The sequence below is a fragment of the Neodiprion pinetum genome, chromosome 1 (genome assembly GCF_021155775.2).
Source record: "Neodiprion pinetum isolate iyNeoPine1 chromosome 1, iyNeoPine1.2, whole genome shotgun sequence".
Lineage (NCBI taxonomy): Eukaryota > Metazoa > Arthropoda > Insecta > Hymenoptera > Diprionidae > Neodiprion > Neodiprion pinetum.
The window spans coordinates 28,031,461-28,054,152 of record NC_060232.1 but is presented as its reverse complement, the minus strand read 5'-3'; the positions used below and the strand labels follow the sequence as shown (position 1 = coordinate 28,054,152).

Genomic DNA, 22,692 nt, shown 5'->3' with positions numbered 1-22,692 from the left:
CGAAAGTGTTTATCACGCACAAATTCACCGTGAATAATATTCCTGTTAAATTTGTTCGTTGGGTATATCATATAGACTGACAGCCGGTTACAGGCACGCACACGATGCCAGCCTGCGAGCTAATATCAATGCCTGTAAGATACGAGGAATATGTACATACCTATACCTAAATGGATGTACACAAGAACGCAGCATGACGTCAGGTAAATTCACCGGACGGCGTCACTGAATCGTCGCGTTCGTCAAGATACGACTCCCTCTTATCTGTAAATTATAGGTATGTACACGTTGCCGTGTGCTCGCCGTTGCATATTACATGTTACATTGTTACGATGCTCACGGGACTTGGCATCGTTGTCGTTGTACGTCCATGTAGGCGTATATGTGATGCGGTGGAAGATTGCAATATTTTCAGAATTTCGAAAACACGAATAACATGTATCCAGGGAAACGGTGTCGGCAGACGTTTTTCTCACGCTCACGGCAAGCGGAATTCGCAGCTCAAGCGGCGCAGAACGTGCAGTGTGCATGTTTAATTTTCGCATCTGACGTACAAGTGCAGATAGTTCATTCAAACAACTCTCCCCGTTCTCGGAATATGTGTAAAATAAGAAAATTTTATCGAAGACTTAATTTATATCCGTAATGGGGACCATCTGCTTGTATCACTTCAAAGAGATACCAATAATAGCCACTCACAGAAAGATGTGAAAAGTGTGTCGAAGCTAAATTCGTAAAGCTGTACGTTCATAGCAGTATAATGTATAAATAATGCTTGATTGGTAGGCTTCGATTTACGCGATTCGGTTTTCTGACATTGGTATAAACATTTCAGCATGACGGAAATAAAAGGAATCGAGTCGATGGTTGTCGCTGACGTCACGAAGTACTCGGTACCAAATGAGCGCTGAGTTGCATTAATTGACAATAACCTATCTACCTTTACCGAGCAACTTTCAACTGTATAAATTACAAAAATATTCAGCGAATACAGTTGACTGCTTTCTAGCAGATTCCTTCTCTCTTCCTGCGTGTAAAAAATTCACTCTCTCGTTCTCACTTACCCGGCTCACTTTTACGCTCGCATATAATAGGCCGTGTAGTATAAGTCGATGTAACAGTCAAGCCATTTTCTGCGGAACATCGTTGTTCTCAGAAGCGATGATCATGACTATTTACAATCATACGCTCAGCTATTAAGCTTCGGGAAGTTGTGGTTAACGAATTTTGACAAGGTGTTTCTGGAGATGGATGACGCGTTTATCGCCGTGATCTCACGGTCATGGTCGAAGGCGTGGACTTGTATGGCTCGACGCGATTACAGCGTCCACGTTAATCTGATAATGATCCAAACGAGTGCGTGAAATTGATTAGCGTTCGATGTCTCGGACCGTTATTTTTCCTCAACGAGCTTTCCAAATAATCTGCATCTCTAACGAAGGTTTTCCCCTTACGTGTAACATTCCGGAGGTTTAATTCTTAGTATAATTTTATACGGATTCGGTAGTTGGGTTTTCGTGAGAATAAATTAAATCGTTCGACGCGGTGATAAAAACGGGTCTTTCGACAGAATGAGTCTCGGGGAAATCGAGTACGAGAATGCACGACGTGAATGTTTTACCATTAGGTGCAGTTAAAGATCTCGACGCAATTTTCAGGTCGACTGATCGGCCTTCCGACGGTTAGATCGACTCAACATATTCATTAATTTAATCACATGAGCTTAGAAGCTTACAGCTAGAGTCTGACCCCAGACAATATTCAGCGATGCGACGCGCAAAACACTCTCCTCGCGATATCATGTTACCGGCTCATTACGCTCGGTCGACGAATTTGAATGTAAGGTTGACTCGGCATGAAGAGGCGGGAGAATATCCTTCGGAGATCATTGACTCGGCTAAGCCGAAAGAATCTCGCTTCAAATTCAAGGGTTACGTCACTCTCGCTTTCTCTGTTCACATATCGGAATAACGAAACACACCGAGTCACAGCCGAAGGAACAACTTACTCGATATTCCCGCATCTGAAGTTGAAGATGCATCGCCCTCGCGTACGAACGTAGGTGTAAAAAATTCCCAACGAAACAGTCGGAAGACATCGGCTCTGCAGCTATTGCCCTGGCTCGTTTTCCATCGTTAATAGCGAAGCCAACTCGGTACCAAACCTATCCACGGCTAGGGCCCACCCTGCAGTTCGTCGTCAGGGACAGTATTTCACGCGTGGGTTGATCCCCGGCACGAGAAGGAGACTTGTAGCGGGACCAAACGACCCACTGCATCAGCGTGTTACGGCACGGTCTTCGGGTTTTAGAACCTGTGCCTGATCGTCATAGCTGGGGAATGCATTCCGCCTGCCATGGGCGAGAGATGGAAGAAGCGCGGCGAGGGGTTCCATCTCTGATAACCCGCTCATCGGAATGCGCACCAGCCTAATGCCTCGTCTCGACTCCTTCGAGTGCATATAATAAGAAGCTATTTTTAGACCGGTCCATGGCTATTTTTAGAACGTTCCTCGGTTCCAAGTTCAACCCTGACTCAGCCACGTCACGTGCAACGCAATAGTTACACTCACCGCTTATGTAAAGACGATCTTGCAACTCAGGGCTTTCCGGGATTCTACACATATATGTCTGATAGATTGCCAAATGCATGACCGAATGGTGCTCTTTCGATACATGCAGCATGCATTTTCGAGGCGCAATATTCCTACCGAAGGAAAATTGCGGGATAGAAAGGCGATTTTTTTGCCATCCGAATAGAAACTTGCACGAATGTGACAAAAGCCTGCACTCTGTATCTTATCGAATTCTTTTTCAATTATTTTCATAACGTGTTTGGGAGGTTAAAAGTATCCAAACGATTTCTCGGTAGGAACTAAGAGGATCGTTGTCACACGCGTTGACGCTGAAACGCTAATTAGTAGGAGATTGTATAACGGTGATCTAGACTTACGGCAGTGGTGTTGCTGTTACAGTTTTAAATACCAGGCCCGAGTTCGAATAGTAAACACGTAGAAATATCCCTGCGATAGCAATCCTCATGCTCGCGTCCAATTCAGTAAAAAAAAAATACTCTTCAGGTTATCTGCCGACGAGTATTATTATACCTTCACGATATAACGGCGAAAGTATAATATATGAACACGTCAGGAAGCAAACAGTTTCACAGACTATTTGACGGGCGTTCCGCCCAGGGATAAGCCTTGGGCTTGTGTTGTCGAAAATATTCCGTAAACATGGCAGACGCCAGAGGAGCAACCAAGGTATTTTACAATCAACATCTTACAGTGGGAGCTAAGAGTGTCAAATCCAGCACCTATGGTAAAATAAAACCAGGAACTTCCGCGAGAGTATCAAAACCCCATCGAATTGGTTTGTCCTCATTTTATACTCAAGAGTGATCCGGTATCACACGAGTGGTTTCGGAAGTGCAGACAGAAATAAAGCCTTCCCTGGGAAATACGTAGCCCCCTTGGGCTATCGGAGAAGCTGTGGTGCTGACGTCTCGGCCAGCATGCGTTTAACGAATTGAAAATAGGCGCCGGAACGAATCGGTCTCGACTCGCGACTCACAGTGTCGCGTTACGCACGCTAACACTGACGTAACTCTGCGCAAAGCTATTTGCGGCCCTTGGCGTAAACTCATCCTCCATCCCAATTTCACGAGGCCGATTACACACAAGCCAAGACACAAGAGGAATCGATGGATTAACGCGAGTTTAACAGGCGCACATCCCGTTCGTTCTATAAATTTATACAGATATTTCCTCGCGCCGAGTTGCAGCGTAAGAGGTCGTCCAATTCGGACCAAACGATGACACCCTGATAGATACGACGCGAACAAAATTAGCTGGAGAATATTGAGATTCGCATCCCGTAATGAGGTCGTTCAAAACTCTGAAAATATACCAGAGGATCAGGTACTGCAAATTTTGACACAGCTGTCGCGCATGACGACTCCGACTACCATCATCTCTTACCCAAACACATTATCTAGCATTGGAAGTTTCTACGTTCCACGATAAATGACTTCTCTTGTTTTCATACTATGAAGACGATGGACGAGAATTCCATTCTGTATTTACGAATCATTTAGTTAGACAATATGCTTCGTGTGCAAACAATGTCCCGGAGTTACTTGGTTGCTCGCAGCCTCTTGATCGTCGTGCACTGTTTTTGCGACGTAATTTGGGCAAGTATATATTTGTAGAAACACTAATATACCACAGTGGGTGAATCAGACGAGGATGAGTAGCGGAAGGAAAAGATTGCGTTTTGAAATTCAGTTAGCGCTGACTGTACAAAGGTCAGTATGCGATAATAAACCGTCTATTTTTATCTCGTACCGGTGAAACGGGAACCGGTTAAAGCTGCGTCTGTCTTAATCTGCTAGGAAGGCAGGTGGACAATTTTCGTTTCACGTATACTTCGATCTTGAGCAGCCTGTACCCCAATTATAAACTTTCGAATTATTATAGCCGCGAATATAAATTTTAACTTTCGTTGAACACTTGGCTCCGCATCGACAGGGTTTCTTTTTCAAGAAAGTATCGAACGAATGGTGATCATGATCAGAAAAAAAGAAGAATCCACCGAACGAGAAGAAGTTCATTCCGCGTCGATCACAGTGTTTGAGTAATAATCGATCGAATACACCTCGATTCAAGTAAACAAAACTGTTAACGTCAGTCGAACGATCATCGCGGATGCTGGGGGGCATGGCTCATCAAATACGGCAGCTTTCAAAGTAGTTGCTAGCGGCAGGGTGACCCAGTTTCTGATTCACTCAAAAGCATCATTGCGCGATTCGACTGCAGGCAGCCGTAAAAATAACAGCGGGATAAATTCCAATATATTTGGCAGCAGTAGTCATTTATTAGAAGGCCTCAGCCGTTAATTATTTCTGATACTGGCCCAGGAAATGGGGCCAATGCCTTAGCTGCGATAACTCGATGCACCAGGCTTCGAACTGCGTCTTAAATCTCATGAATGAAGGTCCAGTATTCGCAAGGCCCTCCTTTCTCGCTCGTTCTCTCTCTCTCTCTCTCTCTCTCTCTCTCAAGCTTGCTTTCTCTCACTCTCCCCTCTGTGATCATCTCCCATTGCACCAATTTCTCTCTTCCTTTTTCCCCCGAGGAAGCAGCAGCGTCTGGAACCCGGAGTCTGGATCGGTTAATTGATACCCTGTGCGGTGCTTGACGTGCCATGTTCCATAAAAATAGATCCTTGAGACCGCATAAGCGATGCCTGGAAGACACTTATTCTCCTTTTTCATCACCGTTGTAATGACGATCATTATCGTTATCGAGGCTATCATCGGTGGGTCATTCGCGTTCTCTTCCGGCATTAACAAGCCACGTATGAAAACAGAGCAATCGCTTACGGGTTCCCTGCATCAAAGTGTGCCGCCATTAATTCGACTGGAAGAAATGCAGTGTTCGATATCATGTGTTTGCTCTGTCTGCGCAGGTGAACGGGGGTTCTCCCGCTGAGGCAGCTGGTCTCCGGGCTGGCGACTCGGTGATCAAGGTGAACAACACGGATACGTTCAACCTGAGACACAAGGACGCTCAGGATGTCATTGTGAGGGCGGGAAACAACTTCGAAATAACCATCCAGAGGTGATTTTTTTTTCACACAAAGAAATCGAGGAGCGGCTTACGCGATGCAGGCGGAGGAAGTATCCTGAACCCGATCTTCTTATTTCAGAGGCGGCAGCACATGGAAACCCAGCGTGACACCCGTGTCAGCGACCCTTCCAACCCCTAAGCCAGCCAGCCCTGCGGCCAGTATTTCACCCGTAACAAAGACATCTCTGGCAGCGAAGAAGCAGGATGGACCACTGATCGGAAGCGGGCACAACTTCAGCCCAAAGCCATTCGTGAGTGAAAATAATCGCCATTTTATTGCGGTTCCTGAACACTTTTCGACACAATGGACATAACGCTCACACGTCAGTTTTATTCGCTGACAGTTGAACGGCAACGGGGAAGCTCCTATCAAGTCTATTGTTAACAAGCAGTACAACAGCCCGGTGGGTATCTACAGCGAAGAAACTATAGCAGAAACCTTGTCTGCTCAGGCAGAGGTTCTCGCCGGTGGAGTACTGGGGTATGTTGTAATCAAAGATAACCAATCCTGCTACCTGAGCTCATTTCGGAAACGAAATTCGGTGTATACTTTGTCAATTTAAACCTACCGCGCTTTCAGGGTCAACTTCAAGAAGAATGAGAAGAACTACAATGCCGAGAACAGCGAAGTCTTCAAAATGGTCCAGGAGGCGGACAAGGAGCCAAGGTCACCCGAACCTGGTTAGTATACAAGGAAATCGACAACTTGGAACTACTGTAATTTCAACGATTAGAGCTTTTCCACAGATTCTGTCAATTAGAATTCAATAGTTGTAACCATTTTCAGCCTAACAGTAAACACCGAAATCGTTTGATAACCATTTATTGTAACTAGAGGGGTGAGACTTGTGGAGGTGACGTAGTCTCGCTGACGTTCCTTGCATTTACCTTTCTGGGGATTGAAATTTGCACAGAGATTCCCTTTACACGTCTGACAGCCTCTTCAGGGTTACGCGTGACGCACTATTCGGGCTATCACAAGAAGCACTATACTATACATAAATCTTCAATCAATTTCTCAATGTCGTTTCATACACCATCGGTCAATCTTCATTGCTCCCATTACATAGAGCAATATCTCGAGACTAGCATGTGGTCATCACGCCGACAATGTGCAGGAAGTTGTATTCCGAGTAAAAAGGCACGAGATTGAAGTTAGTAACTTTATCGTGCCGAAATATTGGGAAAAAAATCACCATTTTCTTATTTTTACAATGATTTTGAAGGAACGAAGATTTGTTTTGTTTTATTACGGTCTACCGGATTTCAAATAATACCAGAATCACGAAGTAACGGTTTTTCCTTAGCATGATTCGTTACGATAACGTTGCTAACTTCATGGTAAAAAGGTAGGTATCACACTTTCGCAACGAGACTAAGTCACCTTCCTCCCCCCTTTGGCGTCACTGAAATAAAAAATAAAAATAAAAAAAAAACAACAAACAATTCACAAATCAGCGAACGCCCACGATAACGAATTTGCAAAATAGCGGAACCCACGAATCAAAGCGGTACTGTTACCCCGACGAATGCCGGCATCACCGGTCTTACCGGTCTCAGGCACGTCTCGGCACCGGAGACCAAGCCGCAGCCAACGACACCACAAACCAGCCTGCCACCCGGACAGAACATCTGCGCGGATTGCGAGAGGCTCATCGTGTAAGTTCACCCTCGAGGAACAATACCCATTGACACCTTTTTCACTTTCAGAAAATTGATCGCGCGAGGTATCTAATGCAGTGCTGGTGTAATGCCTGGGGCTTCGGTCATCTTTAGACTCTCTCGCTCCCTCCGTCATGATAGCGTATTCTGCGAATTCCCCCATCCCCCACCCCTTCATTGATCAATGAGTAACCTCCTTCGGGTATTGCATTAATGTCCTAGTTTCATCCCGGACGGAATTTTATTCTTCGGTCAGTCATGCCGTGGGGGGTCGCGCCACCTCACCAAGGTCGCCGACACCCCTGGGCCGGGCTATGGGTCTCGGTCAAGGGCAGCAAAATTTGAATTTCCATCAATGCTCCGTGCCCGGACAATCCGAACGTAATCACCTCCACCGAGAAGAGACGAAACCCTCATCAGAAACTCCCGTTTGCCGCAACTGCGATAAATCAATTGTGTAACTATATGCATTAATACCAACGGTTGGTTTTTCTTCGTGCACGGGCATGGACGACTGACTGTACTCTATCTATCGTATCTTTCTGCCTGCCTATGTCTGTCTTATTACCGCTCTCGTATCAGAACGCTGTTTATACTTCAAAAAGAGCGCAGGCTGCGATCGACCTACATCACTTGCCTATAGTTTTCACACTACACACTGCAGACGCTACGCGGGTTTAGGTTACCTGTAAATGCAAAGTGCGCACTATTCCAATAAGGTGAGTGTACCAGTTGTTGACACGTTTATAAATTCACGGCACAAATTGTGAATTTCTCGATGACTAAAACCAAGTCCCCCGCTAGAGGGTTAGACAATACGAATTTATTTTTCGATCATGTTAGAACTAAGGATCAAACAGATACAACCAAAGAAGCTCAACAATTGGGACAGGGTCAATAACTGGTACGCTTACCTTACTCGTTTAACCAGCCTTTTACGATCGCATTCCTTTCTACAGCACGCCACGATCATCCAGTTGTCACTCTTATTATCACTTTCGCCAAAATTTTGAAGCTGAAAATTCTTGTAGCGCTTGTCAGCGAATCTCGGTTTTAACTTCACCGAGTCATTGCGCACAGCCCTGCCTAGCGTCTTTCGGCTTCTCGTACAACTTTCCTCTCACCTCATCAAATCTCGTTTCATAGAATATGAACCTTCGTAGTTGCACGTAACGCACCTCTATTTACAAACGTGTCCCTCATCTTCATAATACCTGTAATCGCTGACAATCAGCATCGTCAAGTAGTGACCAGTTTACCTATACTCGTTGTTGCAATGAAAAGTCGCTATATAGCTTTTCATCTGTCCCGCTAGCTATCGTGCGCTCGTCACGCGTATGATGTTTTTTACATACCTAAGCCATCTCGCACAATCAGCACTGGTCAAATATTCACGCTTACCACACGTATCTTTCTATCTCACTATCCGTATTCGTAGAATTTGGCGCTTGTATCGGTAGATCATGTGGCACGTAATTTTGCTTTTTGATGTGTACATTGTACAGCGAAATATTCGCTATCGTGCATACACGGTATTTTCGGCATACATGAAGTTATCATTCGAAGCTTTACAGGTTGTCCCTCCAGAATTGTTTTTTGCAAATTAACATATTTACTTCGGGATTCTGCATTGTATCCATCTTTCAAGCCTGGCAGCAATTTTACAATTTATCAAACGTTGAACACCAGATATACCTCAGATAAATCCGTGATGGGTGTTCAAAAAGCTCATTCTCACACCGTATTCCATTTATCTTTCGTCCACGATACGATTTTTTCGTACTAATTACAATTCCGGAGAAAAGAATCTGCAACACTTTGCACGGTTCGCGAATTCAGCTACATAGAGAGAAACGTACGATTTATCCAGATCTTGGATGACGCCAGCGAGATGATTTCGAACATGAATCATCCACTGTTCGTCCTTTATTTTATCTGGAAAACGTAGATGAATTTTTGATTCTCTTGAAATAACTGCAGTATTATGTAAAATTTTGACCAAGTAGATTACGCAAACGGCATCGAAAGACCAGCTATTCAAATGAGAGAGAATATGCATACATCGTCTAGCTGCTATCGAAACTAATACGCTTCGATTTTGAATCCTACATATGAAGGCGACGAGGCGACTCTATTTGACACAATTTTTTCCGCAAACAGGGGCGTCTTCGTAAGAATAAAGGACAAGAACTTGCACGTGGAATGCTTCAAATGTTCTACCTGCGGTACGTCCCTGAAAAATGTCGGCTACTACAACATCAACAACAAGCTCTACTGCGATATCCATGCAAAGCTGGTAGCCAGGCAAAATCCACCAGCTTCAGGCCTCGTCCCAGTCACAGTTGCACCGTGAGTACCTACATCCATGGGATACCATAGCCCGAAATAGCCGAAGGGTGACGCACGAACTACGAGTAAGAAAAATTCCTAGGGCATAAATTCTTCTAGGAATATACACTGCCGGAATACACGTGGCAATTACCTTGAAACGTTTCATCGATTACCACTGGCGTCCTAACGGATCCCATATACCTTACACTAGCGGTAGTTTCGTGCAATTAAAGATATGATAACACCATGCAACGAACGAAATTTATACCACCGATTAATTTCTATTATTGGCAATGAGTCGATTGTGGAATAATCGGACTACTATAGCGGCAGTAATTTAAAAATACGGCGGATTAAGCGGTGCGTGCTGATCGTTGAAAGGATAACCTCGATATAATACACGCGGGGCAACGAGTAAAATATTTTTCTGCAATTTTTTCAGCGGCAAGGCACCCGCTGGCACCATTTCCGCAGCACTGGCTAACGTTGGTGCTGGTATCCCTCCCTTGGCACCTCTGTCACCATCTTTGAACAATCACTCGTCGCCCCAGCCTTTCGTAAGTCGAGCAATATAGAACTTATATAAAATTGATAAAAAAAATTAATCCATCGTTAGATTAGTCCGATGATACACGTCGACGCTGCATAACTGTACTTAGCGCAGCATGTATGGGTAGTAAATTTTTGAGGATTTGTTATCAATGTATGCAATAAGCATGATCGTTGTTAAACAGCTTTTACCATGTACAGTATTGTTGATCGTATCTCGATTTTTTTGTGTGACAGCTAAAATTTTCTAATCAGAGTAGAATCGACCTCGCATCGTCCGCTTGGCGCTTTTATTCACAAAACTTTTGAATGAATCGAATAACATATTCTGTATAATCACGTGTTATATATTTCATTGAATTAATTGAACGCAGATTATGATATAATATACATATATCCGAATTAACCGCAAGGATAGCTAAAATTTTAACGAATCGAGGGTCTATAACGATCGTTGGAAGCTATTAACAAAGTTTTTCGCGTGAATTTTTGCTACTAAACCATTTTCCAGACCTGCAATCGACCGATCAACGTAGCCAGCATACAAGACGGCGTTCAACGTCTTCGCATGGAAAACGGTACTTCCGGATTATCCTCGTCTGCGCCGGTTCCACGATCGCCCGAAAATCAAGCGAAACTAAACGTGACTCGCAATGGTGCGGGCGAGAATTCAAAGACCTTTACCAGTACGCTCATCATCCAGACGGGGAACGAGGTTGGCAGTACCAACAACGGCGACAAGCTTTTGTACAATAACACTGTTAACACAGATATTTACCTCGAACCAAAACGTGATAATCAAAATTTGTGCGAGTTTGAACTAACCAATACCATCGAGGAACCGATCACTGACCTCCTCGCAATTGCAGCCCAACCTTTCCCAGTTCGAAAACAGGTGATTTACTTCTACTTGAACTTATTATTAAGGGGAGAGCTTTTCTTTTAAGAAGCTGAGCGTATTCGCCGGAAACGATTAATTACTGTTTTCCGACAATACCTGAGAGTCTGAAAATCGGTTGTTCGCAATTTCCGGCCCGCATGAACGTCGCGTAATTGTTAAATTTATTTTTATCATTCGGCAGCTATTAAGAAACAAAGTCGATGAGTAATATTAAACCGACGTGGTGAAAAAGTTTATTTTTTCACCGTCCTTGTCAAATAACGTACCTACGCAATATACCAACGCGGAAAGCTTACGTGTCCTCGCCATAATTAACACTTCGCATTGAAGACGCATTGCGGGATGATGACAGAACGTTACACTATTAACGAATTGGTTCATCCGAATCGAACTTATTTATAAAGCACGATCTAATTGATTTCGCAACGCGTCTGTCACGTGGGCATGGCTCTTGTATTGTGACGTGTGTGTTTGCGGGTGAATTGCAGTCATCCCAAATTGGCGCTCGTCCCTGTGAGTCCACCAGATCTGCACCCTGCAGTCCAGGTAACTCCCTCGAACGATTAATATCTATCCGAACCAGTGTGATTCCGCGATAATAAACTAGTGCATCGTCGTTCAGGCAACGAAGCGTCGCACAACTCGAAACGAATTAGCTTTATCGATAGTTAAGTGGGGTGTCTTTCGTATTGGGTATCAAAAAAGGATATCGCGCATCGCTGCGGTTTCAAGGTATAATTATATTCCGACTGCATTGTTCTCCTTAATCTTTGATGAAACGGCATCGCGACGGTGTCTAGTTACTAAAATTCCGTTGGGGCGATACTTTGGCCAGGGTGAATCACTCGAAACCCGTTTCATGTTTTCAGGCATCGTCGACGAACAGCATTGGTGGTCCGAAGCCTTTCGGAGGTGTTCAAACCGCGCCCAGTCTGGTGTCCGCACCATCCTTGAACTCCAGCAGCAACACTCTGCCCCGTCCGCAGAGCCAAAACGTCACTGGTAAGTCCATCCTCAATCGAGTATGACGTAATAGTGCAACTTAGAAAGTAAAGAGAACAATCCTTTAGATTATACAACGTCAGTCTACTCCGCCAGTTGTGAATACAACCGACAATACAGGCATAATAATATGCGATAGAAGACGAAACGGAGCGTTGGAACAAGATTTGATGTACATGTGGTTTAAAAAATATGTGTGTACTCTCTGACCCCGCATTTTTGTTATCAAATACGATACCTTTGATGTACCAACAGATGGCGAGGTTGACAGTAAATTTTTATCGCAACATTCTATTGTATTTAAGTGAAATTTATGATATGCACAGGAAGATCTCGTAGATCCAACTAAATATGTACAATTTTTTTCACTCACTTGATATGAACGTTATTTAGACGTACGCGAAACTAATTTGCTTGAAAATAAAACCTCCTGGCAAAAATAACCGATGAGCTAAACTGACACAGCGGTACAGATTGAGAAATGAACAGCTTACGTACATACATTTCGCACATACACGCATACACACACACACGTACATACACAATCCAATTCGTGCCCCGCTTCCATCGTCGCAAACGCACTTGACCGACATGTAACAGTTGGCGTTTACCGGTTTCAGTTTATTACTTTCCTATCAAACCTTACTCCTGGTTTATGGACATTTTTATGACCAGTACGGACGCGCATTGAAGCACAGAAAGTAATCCCGAATTACTCTACAGTTATGTTTAGCACTTAAAGATGGAAATTGGGCCGAATACTGAGATATCGAAGCAATCCGCATTCGTTCTGTTTGTGAACTAAATTATACCCTTCATTCAATTGCAATCTCGATCTTGCGGCGAGGGTGGTCAATTGTCCTACTCTCTCAAAGTATTCAATGAGAAATTGGATGAGACTTCCTCAGAAAGCGTCGAACCTCGGATCTTTGACATGTCAGTAAGCCTAAAGCCTAGAATACACAACACTACACGATCGTTTAACACGTTTCATTGTTGTAAATAGGTCGATACTCCACACTGCCAAAGCCCAAAAGTTCCCTCTTCAGAGGTATGAGGACGTAACCCGTAGTCCACAACGATGATTTTTAAGCTTTAGCTTATTACATAAAATGCTTGCGTGAAATAATTCATGATAACTCGCTACATCGCCCATATCGTCTTCATTTTCAATAAAACGATAAAATCGCTTCGTCGTCATATACGCCGTCATTCCATCTTCCAATTGTCGCAAAAGTCATCGTATCGCATATATCAATTACCTTCATATACCTACTCAACTGTTGAGAGCTGTTCGCTGCTGTCGAGATTTTTAAATAACTGTACGCATATATGTATATAATGCCATAAGAAACAGAGTGATTTGCATCGCACCGCAAGTCGAGCGTCAAGTTTTCAGCTTATTGTTAGTGCGAAATTTTACAAGACGGAAATTGAAACTATTCAATCGTTACATGGCCATAGACAAAATTGAAAAAAACTTTTCCGCCACTCGGCTATTGTCTTGTTTTTCAATCAATCAATACGCTCATTATGCCTGCCCGCGTCAAACTGACATTAAAGCTACGTTACGTCGGTTGAGTCCTATACTTGAACACAATATACGATTCACAACGCTATACAATGGATCTTGGTGTCAGGTCGTCTTCTAAATGAAAATAGATCATTGGTTCCATTATGTTCCATTATTACTTGGCGATACGCTGCCTTGATTGGTTTGACCCTGAGTCATCAAACGGAAATTGAAACAAATAGGCGTACGGTAGAGTCATTGCAATCGGAAAGACACATGGACTATACATGCATACATGGGTATTCCTATATACGCACGCATGAATCAGCACTAGTTGTATTTCTGTGATAAATTTTCACGATAATTTTTTTACAGCACACAAAGATTATCTGCATATAAATTGCGTTACAGGTAAACAGACATTACGGCATATTTTACATAATTCTTCTTTTCTTATCTTTTTTCAGCTACTCCAACTTTCAACCAAAAACCTCGCCCCTTCTCTCTTTCTTTCGAATGAGTGAAGCAGCTCTCAACATATACACATATGCTATATAAATATATATATATATATATATATATATATTATTTATAAATAAAATTATAAATTTATTTATATTATACACACATATATATATATATATATATATATATATTGTATACATGTATATATCATAACTTCAAACGAACGAATTCTATGTTGACATATCGATTCGTCTTATATCGTTTAAAATCAATCATCGTTGCTGATCAATAATTCATCATGCTGTGACAATGAGATGTGAATTTCTTTTTCAACAAATAAAAATTAAATTAAAGGAATGATACGAGATTTCCGATTTATTGTTAATTGACATCAATAGTCTTTGTATCATATACAAAGCTTATTAACGTGTACAGTAACGATTTGATTTTAATTCCGTGGTCCCTTACTCATTGCAGATTGTTTAGAAAGCCTGATTTCGGGTTCTCGTGTCGTGTTCGCTTATGCTACTTGACCCTCGACGCCGTTTTATTGCAGCATTAAATTAACATGTAGCTTACACGCAGTCGCAAAGATACACGTATACCCATCCACACATGGTCATAAAACCTGCAGTGTTCGTTTATCTCGTGATTTGTTTATTTCACAATACCTGCTACCCTCCATTTTTGCACTAGCTATCACACATTTCAACCAATCATTTCATATTTTTCAATTCCAGAAATTTTTTTATATTTTTCCTCCGCAGTTTTGCAACTAGCGCAGAGTGGAGTGCCTCCGAGAAGTTTAATATAGGTCATAGACTTTAATTAGATATTTAAGAATTATTTTTTATCACATGATTTCAGTATTATTACGACTTGTTCAAGGGCTTTTTGCTGTTTAGCAGCCAGAGACATATCCATGATTGCTCAATTCCAAATCTCAAATACATACCTGTTTCGAAAAACGTGAAACGAACAAAATCTATGGTTTCATTATTGTAAAATAAAAATAGGAATAATCAAGAAATGAGCGGTCATGGTTGTGGATCTATGATCGTGCTTTATACTTACAAATTTTTTCTTTGTTTTCTCTTTTTAACCAAATTTAACGCTCCAAAACCGCTAACTATGTTAACTACCGTATTGTTGAACGCGCATGTCTTGTGTGGAATGAAATTTCCGGACCTATAAAAAACTTTCAAACGAAACCCTATGAAACGGTTGAAATGTCAAAACGTCAATCCTGTTCCTGTTCTCCTTTACTATCCTGTACAGACTCCTACTTTGATGAATCCGACTACTACGAAGTAACAGAAACTCATTTCGAAAGTCTTCCATCATCGCCACCTCCACCTTCCGTAAAAAGTAAGAGCCTTGTATGGCCCCCGGCGAAACCACTTGAAGATATCACATACCCAACAGCGAGTCCTTTGTACATTAACCCAAACCCGATCCTAAATCAAAGGCAGCAAAGAGCCATTGAAGAAAAACGCCAACTGATGGAGCAGCAACAGGAAATCAAAATTCATCGAGAGCACAGCGAAGAACGAGCAAGAATGGAACAGGCGACTTGCTCCGGCCCGGTATACAGAAGGGTACAACTCCACGGAGTAACGACTCAGAGAGATTCTAGATCAAGAGAAGTCGTTTGCTCAAGACCAACTTCAAGAACGGCATCGAGAGAGAGTCTGCGAAGATCTCTGACGCCTACGAAAATAACTCAGCCGACTCCTCAGCCTTGGACAGCGACTGTTACTTCGGGTACAAACATCTACGAACAGTCGTGTCCGGCTCTAATTTGCGACACAGTATGCGAACAGGAACAAATATGCGAAAAGCAGGTATCATGTGAGAATCATACATGCCAAAGTCAGCAAACCTGCGAGCGTAAACAGATATCCCATCATCATCATCACGTCTGTCATCAGCCCTGCCAGCCAGTTTGCAAGCCGGTGTATCGGCCAGTGTGTCCACCTAAGGCTCCGCAGCAAGTGAGCCTCTTCAAAACAGCTATCTGTGAACCAGAACCAGAGCCAGAACCTGAACCTGAACCGGAACCAGAACCCGCATCTCCGGTAGTAGAGACGGAAGTAACTTTCACGTTCCGAAGACCAAACAGCGTCACCTTATCGGAAGTCGTACCAAAATACGTGGCTGTTTGCCCTGCGGGCATCGAAGGTCAGCATGACTACGTGACTGAAACTACTGAGGATGATGTTGGCCCAATACACATTAAAAAGACAACGATCTACGAGAAGACGGTGGAAGTCGTTGATGATGAAGACGAAGAGTGTTCAGAAGTAGAAAATCGACGATCTATCCACCTGGACCAGGAGGTCGAGAACATTTCTGATAGGAGGGATATTGCGGAATGTGCTGAGGTCATATCGTCAGCTGTTGGGACGCAGCAGCTAATGGAGAAGATTAAACAGGAGGAACAAGAAATTGTTGAAGGAGAACGAATGACAGCTGTTCACCAAGTTTCGTCATCCGTTCAACCCAACATGGGAAAACGTGTGAGCATCACCGAGCAAGAGAGTACGGACGAAGGATGTTTCATAGAACGCCACCAGACCGTCAAAGAAGACGATGCACATAGGTATGAAGAGTTGACGGAGGAAATCAGGATTCAAGAAAACTTTAGGCAGCAAGAGATGGAAGAACAGAGGCGCCAGAGTTTGCGAGAGCAAGTGCAAGTGCATCAAACTCTGCGTGAGCAGCAAATTCCCGAACGACGACCACCACCACCAACTCTTCAAGAACGCAGACTCAGCGCAAAGTTCAGCCAACAGGATTTTTTATGTCAGCAGGTACAAACAGCGGAAACATCTTGCGCCAAGAAACATGTGCAGTTTGTAACGGAAACGGGATCTGGAATAAAGCGACTTCCGCCCACAACGATTAAAAATTCCACACCAAAGCAATGGAAATCGGAAATGGTAAACGCCTTGACAACGGCACCGGATAGAGCCTATTCACCATTGACCACTTCACCTTTGACGGAGGACAACAGCTGCGTTGAGGATTCTTACACCGAAGAAAAATGTTACTGCGAAGAAACTCAGGTCTTGACGAACGAATGTGAGCCACAACGTTGCGTTTCCCCGTTCCAGCAGGCTCTAACCACCGCACCGGACCGATCGTACACACCGTTGGGATTCTATGATGAGCCAGACCAATACCAAACTGAGATAGAAGTGTGCCACCGCTCGCAAACTCCCACGGTCCAGGCAAATCCTGGTCCGGACGGATACTGCGCACCAGCGGAAATCTTGTATGCTGATGATACTATGGAAGAGACGGTGAGACGAGAGAGGAGGGTCCCAAAGTCGGTAACGCCACAGCCATTGCCGTTGCCTCCACCTGACTTTCATTTTAGAGATTCGTCCCAGCCGCGATCTCGATCGCAAACACCGAGCAATCGGTCGCTGATGACCGGTCTGAAGAAACCCGGTACGATTCCCCCGTACCAACGGAATTTAGTTGCCATGCAGAAGATTCCGGTCGAAGTTCACAATTACATTCCCAGTAGATCTCCGACACCGGCACCGGGAAGGTCGAAATCTCCTGCTCAAGGACCACCCGAACCACCGGCATGCTACGTCAAGGCTCAAGCCCCAAAAGTTAAGACCGATGATCCACCCAGGGCGACAACACCTTCGGGTGGCAGGCACAACAAAAAACCGCAGGAAGAGGGAGAGTCATATACGTACCACGAAGAAAAGAACACACCACGTGGCCGTGTTATAAAGGATGTTGAGGGATCTCTTCGAATCGCTTACGCAGGCGATGAAGAATCGTTCGTTGCAAGTGAAAAGGAGGTGGTGGAGACGTTGAAGAACGTTAAAAAGACTCCGGTATGCGATATAAAAAAGCCCTGCAGTATACCAATCGTAGTTGAATCTGCAAGGAAGCCCGAGCCGCAGTATGAATCATATCAAAAATCCGTCTGCGTGATGGGAAAACTGAACCAACCACAGGGTACGTTGCCCTGTCCAATAGGCAAGAGCCAGTCCGAAAGATTCCCAAGAACAGGAGTCCGCGTTTTACCTCCTTGTCCGAAAACTATAGTGAACGAACAATCGCAATGCAAGAAAAGCATCTACTCTGAAGCTCAGTCTCAGTCTCAGGTCTGCCAACGCACAGTGTCACAGTCTCAGCGCAGCGCATTTTGCGGTACCAAGCCTAAGAGTCACCTGCAGACTGGGCCGACCGCCGAAGGGAGTCGAAGTTACTCACAGTCCGGTGTCTGCAGCATCCCCACAACCGATCGAAGAGGCCTCTGCGCTTCCCCGTGCGTTGGAGTGGAGCAGCAAAGTTGCGGTCAGCCGTCGGGCACCTGTGGAAGACGTTTGGGTTCGTCAGCTTTGGATATAGGCAATAGCCCCCTGTCAGACGTCTGCATAACACCGTGCAACGACGGTTCGGTCTGCATAGCCCCATGTCCAAAACCAATACTGAAGAATCAGTGTCCCTTTGCCCGTTCGCCGACAGCTGACTTGGCCTTTCCTCAGATTCCTCTACCCTACGATGACGACAACGAACCCGTTTGCCCTCTAGCTAAAAATCCGATACCAAAGTTAAACGATTTGGGGTTTCAACCGATCCACACGCCTCGCACTAACCTTGGATGCCAGCTTACGCAGCTAGTCCACAAAACGAACAAGCAATCGGTCCACGTGTATAAACCTCAGGCCCAGTGCTCGTCTCAGACCCTGTGTCAGACCCAAAGTCCAAAATGCCCCCTCTTAGCCCCGATTAGTAAGACCCAGAATTTAGTAGACCCACCGAATTTGTCATCCCACCCGGATTTAGGTACCGGCATTGGAGGTCCAGGTTCGAAGAGCGGTGCCGTCGCTGGTAACACAGCTCCTAAACGTGGTCGCGGTATCTTGACGCAGCAAGGTGGTCCTGGATCGCGCGTTCCTCTATGCGGGTACTGCAACTCTTACGTCAGGTACAGAACTGAACTCGACCACTACCAGGCACCTGCACTCGCTGTTTTAACATCGCTACTTACGCTGTGTTACTGTTTGCAGGATATTTTCGCCTTGGCATGTTTACACCGCCTTATTTGTTTCTTTGTTTGATTGTCTTTGCTGTTTGTTTCTTGTTATAAATGTATATTCACCTAATTCCATTTTTTATTTTACATTTACAGCCGAAAAATGGACTTTTGTTTCACTTCTCAACAGTTTTTCGCATGATTTTCTTGTTTCAGTACCTGGATATTCACTGCCTCACATCGGCTAACTTAGCCGTTTGTGTTGCATATATTTTTTTTTAATTTCATCGCCTTCTATTTCGCCATGTTATCTTTATTGTACATAAAATGTGTGACAGTTTTGTATTTCGACTAACATTATAGTGCACGATGTCAACAGCTAAACGTGAGATTACTAACAACCTGATCAACGACAAGGCTTTCAAACCGGTGTGCCACAGTTGTAACAGTGAGATTACAAGGTGCGTAGAACTCAAGTCTACCCGTTAATGTGGAAAGCAGATTAAACCTTGCTTTGATGAATTGAATCTGCCAGGCGACTAAACAGTGATTTTCGCTTCCGTGGCTCACGGGTCACATTTTGCCCAAAGAACGCACGACTGAACAGTGCTTTATACGAATAAAACTTAACCTTTTTCCCCGCGTGCCTGGCATGTTCAATTGTCTTATGGGCCTTTTATTATCAATGGACTTCTATCTTTCCTTTTATAAGTCTCAGGGGAGAATATAACTTCTCCGCTTTTTATAGCCTTTTCACATCGATTACAAACCGCGGCGTGGGTTGGCGGAGAGAAATGTGGGCGGGATGGGGTGGGGGGCGAGAATCAAGTTCTAAATTTGTATCCTCTTGTAAATAAAATTTACGTGGCTAATAAAGCACGCTGTGGGGAATATACGCATAAGAGCACGGAGAAAGCATGAAGAATTTTATCTGCCGTTCATTCGCTTCTGCACGAACGGTATTATTTCACATGAAATTTTTTGACACAGGGGTCCGTTCATCACGGCACTCGGTAACATCTGGTGCCCCGACCATTTTGTATGCGTAAACGCGCAATGCCGTCGACCGCTCCAGGATATCGGGTTCGTGGAAGAGAAGGGACAATTATACTGCGAGTACTGTTTCGAACAGTTCATTGCCCCACCTTGCAGCAAATGCAACAACAAAATCAAAGGGGTGAGTGTGCCTGTTCACTATTTTCAACTACGACGTATTGTGTCCAGTTTCAAACAATCCCAAATCAGTCAGTTTATTTCTTACTTTTGGATAAATGTTTGATGATTTATTTCAGGAATGCCTCAACGCCATTGGAAAACATTTCCACCCTGAGTGCTTCAACTGTTCATACTGCGGCAAGCTTTTCGGAAATAATCCGTTCTTCTTGGAAGACGGATTACCCTACTGTGAGGCTGGTCAGTATTCGATTGATATAATGTGGTAGCAAAGCGATACGCGTTTGGCATCTATCGCCCACTTGTATTCCGATGCTAATTTCAATGGAATTGGTTTTAGATTGGAACGAACTATTCACGACGAAATGTTTCTCATGCGGTTTTCCGGTGGAAGCCGGCGATAGATGGGTCGAAGCTTTGAGCAACAACTATCACAGCCAGTGCTTCAATTGCACGGTAAATAATTCATTTGTAAACATTAGTGTAAGATCGATCATTTCTTGAACGCTGTAATTCGATACAGGCCTGAATATCGGTCGAATGTATTTGCCAATGTGCAGTCAATGAAATTCGATACAACGATACGAACGATTCACGTGTCAGGTATAATGAAGTGAGATTCAATGTATTACCTTTTTTCAGATGTGTAAAAAGAATCTCGAAGGTCAAAGCTTCTACGCGAAAGGAGGTCGTCCGTTCTGCAAAAATCATGCGCGCTAATGCGGAGGGAATATCCGACCTCTGAAACCAAAAAATAACAATTACAATTATATTCTATAATTTTCCTAAGCAGAAACACGTTACGGAAGCCGTCATTAACCGCGTACGAATAATTAATTATGCCATACTGTGCGAGGATAATTATTATATTTATCTGTAAGAAACAGTGAAAAGAAGATTTATTTCACCCTCTCGAGTCATATTACAACATTTTACGAGTCGCTTGCGATAATAATTCTAATTACAAAACCGAAAAGTATTTCCGTGCGCGAATGTCATTTATAAATTTAATTCACAAACTTGACGAAAGTGGGTGAAGTTTAAATACCACAAGCAATTCATAAGCATCAGCATGAAAGCAAATCAACTTAGCTGAAACATGCGAAGGTCGTCTTGCCAATTAGAAATATTATACAAAATTGCATATTTAATTGCGCATTTCGATTTCTTTACGTAAAATCCTGCAGTCACGAAGACATTGCGGATTATTCCGATGAAAAATTAAATAAATGAGCGGTAATCCAATTCGGGCATGACCTTAGGTTCCAGAATATCGAGTTATGATAAGAATTTCATCTTACCAAACGATGTAAGTAATTTATTAAAAATATTGTATATCGAACCGAACCTGTGGGATAGAAAACAGTTGATAAAAATCAATGAATTATTAAAGGAGTCGAAATACAATATCAATTTTTGGTCAAAAATTATAAGAAAAATAAATATATTATAGGTACGTATTGAAAGTCTAACATATTTTTATCAATACGGTATATATTATATAGTGAGTTTTCGCGTATTATATGTTATAGCTTTATTTGAAGAGAGAGAGAGAAAAAAAAATACAAAAAGTAAAAAATAAAAATTTGGTATTCAGTCAAAGCTCTCAACGGCGTTGCATTTCGTTGCTCTGCACGTTTGATACACAGAAACTAACGAACGCCGTCGAGATCGTGAGAGAATCAGTTTTACGATAAGGAGTACGATCATCTAATATAGTGGTAACAGTAATCATATGCATAAGTACATCGTTTATGTAAATGGATATGCGCATCCATTCAAAGCAAGACAGTTGCCATATTAATATTATGCCAGGTTACCGTTTTAGTGCCATTTTCAAGCTTGTGTCATAATAGTCATGAAAATAACTGGCACATCTCTTACCAATAACGAGGATAATAAATTAAGATTTAAACAGTACGCATAATATCTAAGAATTTAAGCTATATATTTAATTGGAAAATAAAATTATATAACAATCGGACGTCGCAATTTTTAATTGATATAATATTTTAATTATGTTTGATGAAGATTTCTGCAGAAGTGTAATTCAATAACTTGATGTTGTTCTTAGGCAAGAACAAGCATTGTTAGTTGAAATCTAAAAGAGAGCAACGTTGTCAGTTGATGAAAAAAATTGTTGGAAATTTAAAATCGCTCGAGCGTTTTCAATTTAATTGACGATCGACACCAACAGCTGTATATTAAAAGTTTCAAAATCAATTACGTTAAGTATGAGTCCCCGAAAGGTCCTATGTATCCCCTTACGTGTTGCTTACAATAAAATAAATAGTCGTATTTAACTCAATTCTCACTTGTTCCTTGCCAATTATACACAGGTGTTATGCAGGTTGTACAGAAATTCCAAGGCCTCCGTGTACTTAACAATTTAAAAAAAATAAGAAAAATTTAATAAATGACAGCGAATCGAAGGATATCGATATCGATAAAAAACCCAGG

The 22,692-nt window shown here is 43.0% G+C and overlaps 1 protein-coding gene across 1 annotated transcript in view; it reads left to right on the top strand.

Moving 5' to 3' along the window:
- Nucleotides 1-22,540, top strand: part of LOC124224811 (PDZ and LIM domain protein Zasp) — a 32,699-nt gene extending 10,159 nt beyond the window's left edge. The window contains exons 2-16 of the mRNA XM_069138176.1: nucleotides 5,468-5,619; nucleotides 5,708-5,879; nucleotides 5,973-6,109; nucleotides 6,209-6,309; nucleotides 7,513-7,747; nucleotides 9,451-9,639; nucleotides 10,064-10,178; nucleotides 10,682-11,065; nucleotides 11,941-12,073; nucleotides 13,080-13,124; nucleotides 15,165-19,011; nucleotides 20,050-20,236; nucleotides 20,352-20,472; nucleotides 20,573-20,688; nucleotides 20,875-22,540. Of these exons, the coding sequence (XP_068994277.1) occupies nucleotides 5,468-5,619; nucleotides 5,708-5,879; nucleotides 5,973-6,109; nucleotides 6,209-6,309; nucleotides 7,513-7,747; nucleotides 9,451-9,639; nucleotides 10,064-10,178; nucleotides 10,682-11,065; nucleotides 11,941-12,073; nucleotides 13,080-13,124; nucleotides 15,165-19,011; nucleotides 20,050-20,236; nucleotides 20,352-20,472; nucleotides 20,573-20,688; nucleotides 20,875-20,952 (6,012 nt within the window). The 3' untranslated portion in view covers nucleotides 20,953-22,540. The remainder of the gene's footprint in view (nucleotides 1-5,467; nucleotides 5,620-5,707; nucleotides 5,880-5,972; nucleotides 6,110-6,208; nucleotides 6,310-7,512; nucleotides 7,748-9,450; nucleotides 9,640-10,063; nucleotides 10,179-10,681; nucleotides 11,066-11,940; nucleotides 12,074-13,079; nucleotides 13,125-15,164; nucleotides 19,012-20,049; nucleotides 20,237-20,351; nucleotides 20,473-20,572; nucleotides 20,689-20,874) is intronic.
- Nucleotides 22,541-22,692: the final 152 nt, after the last annotated feature.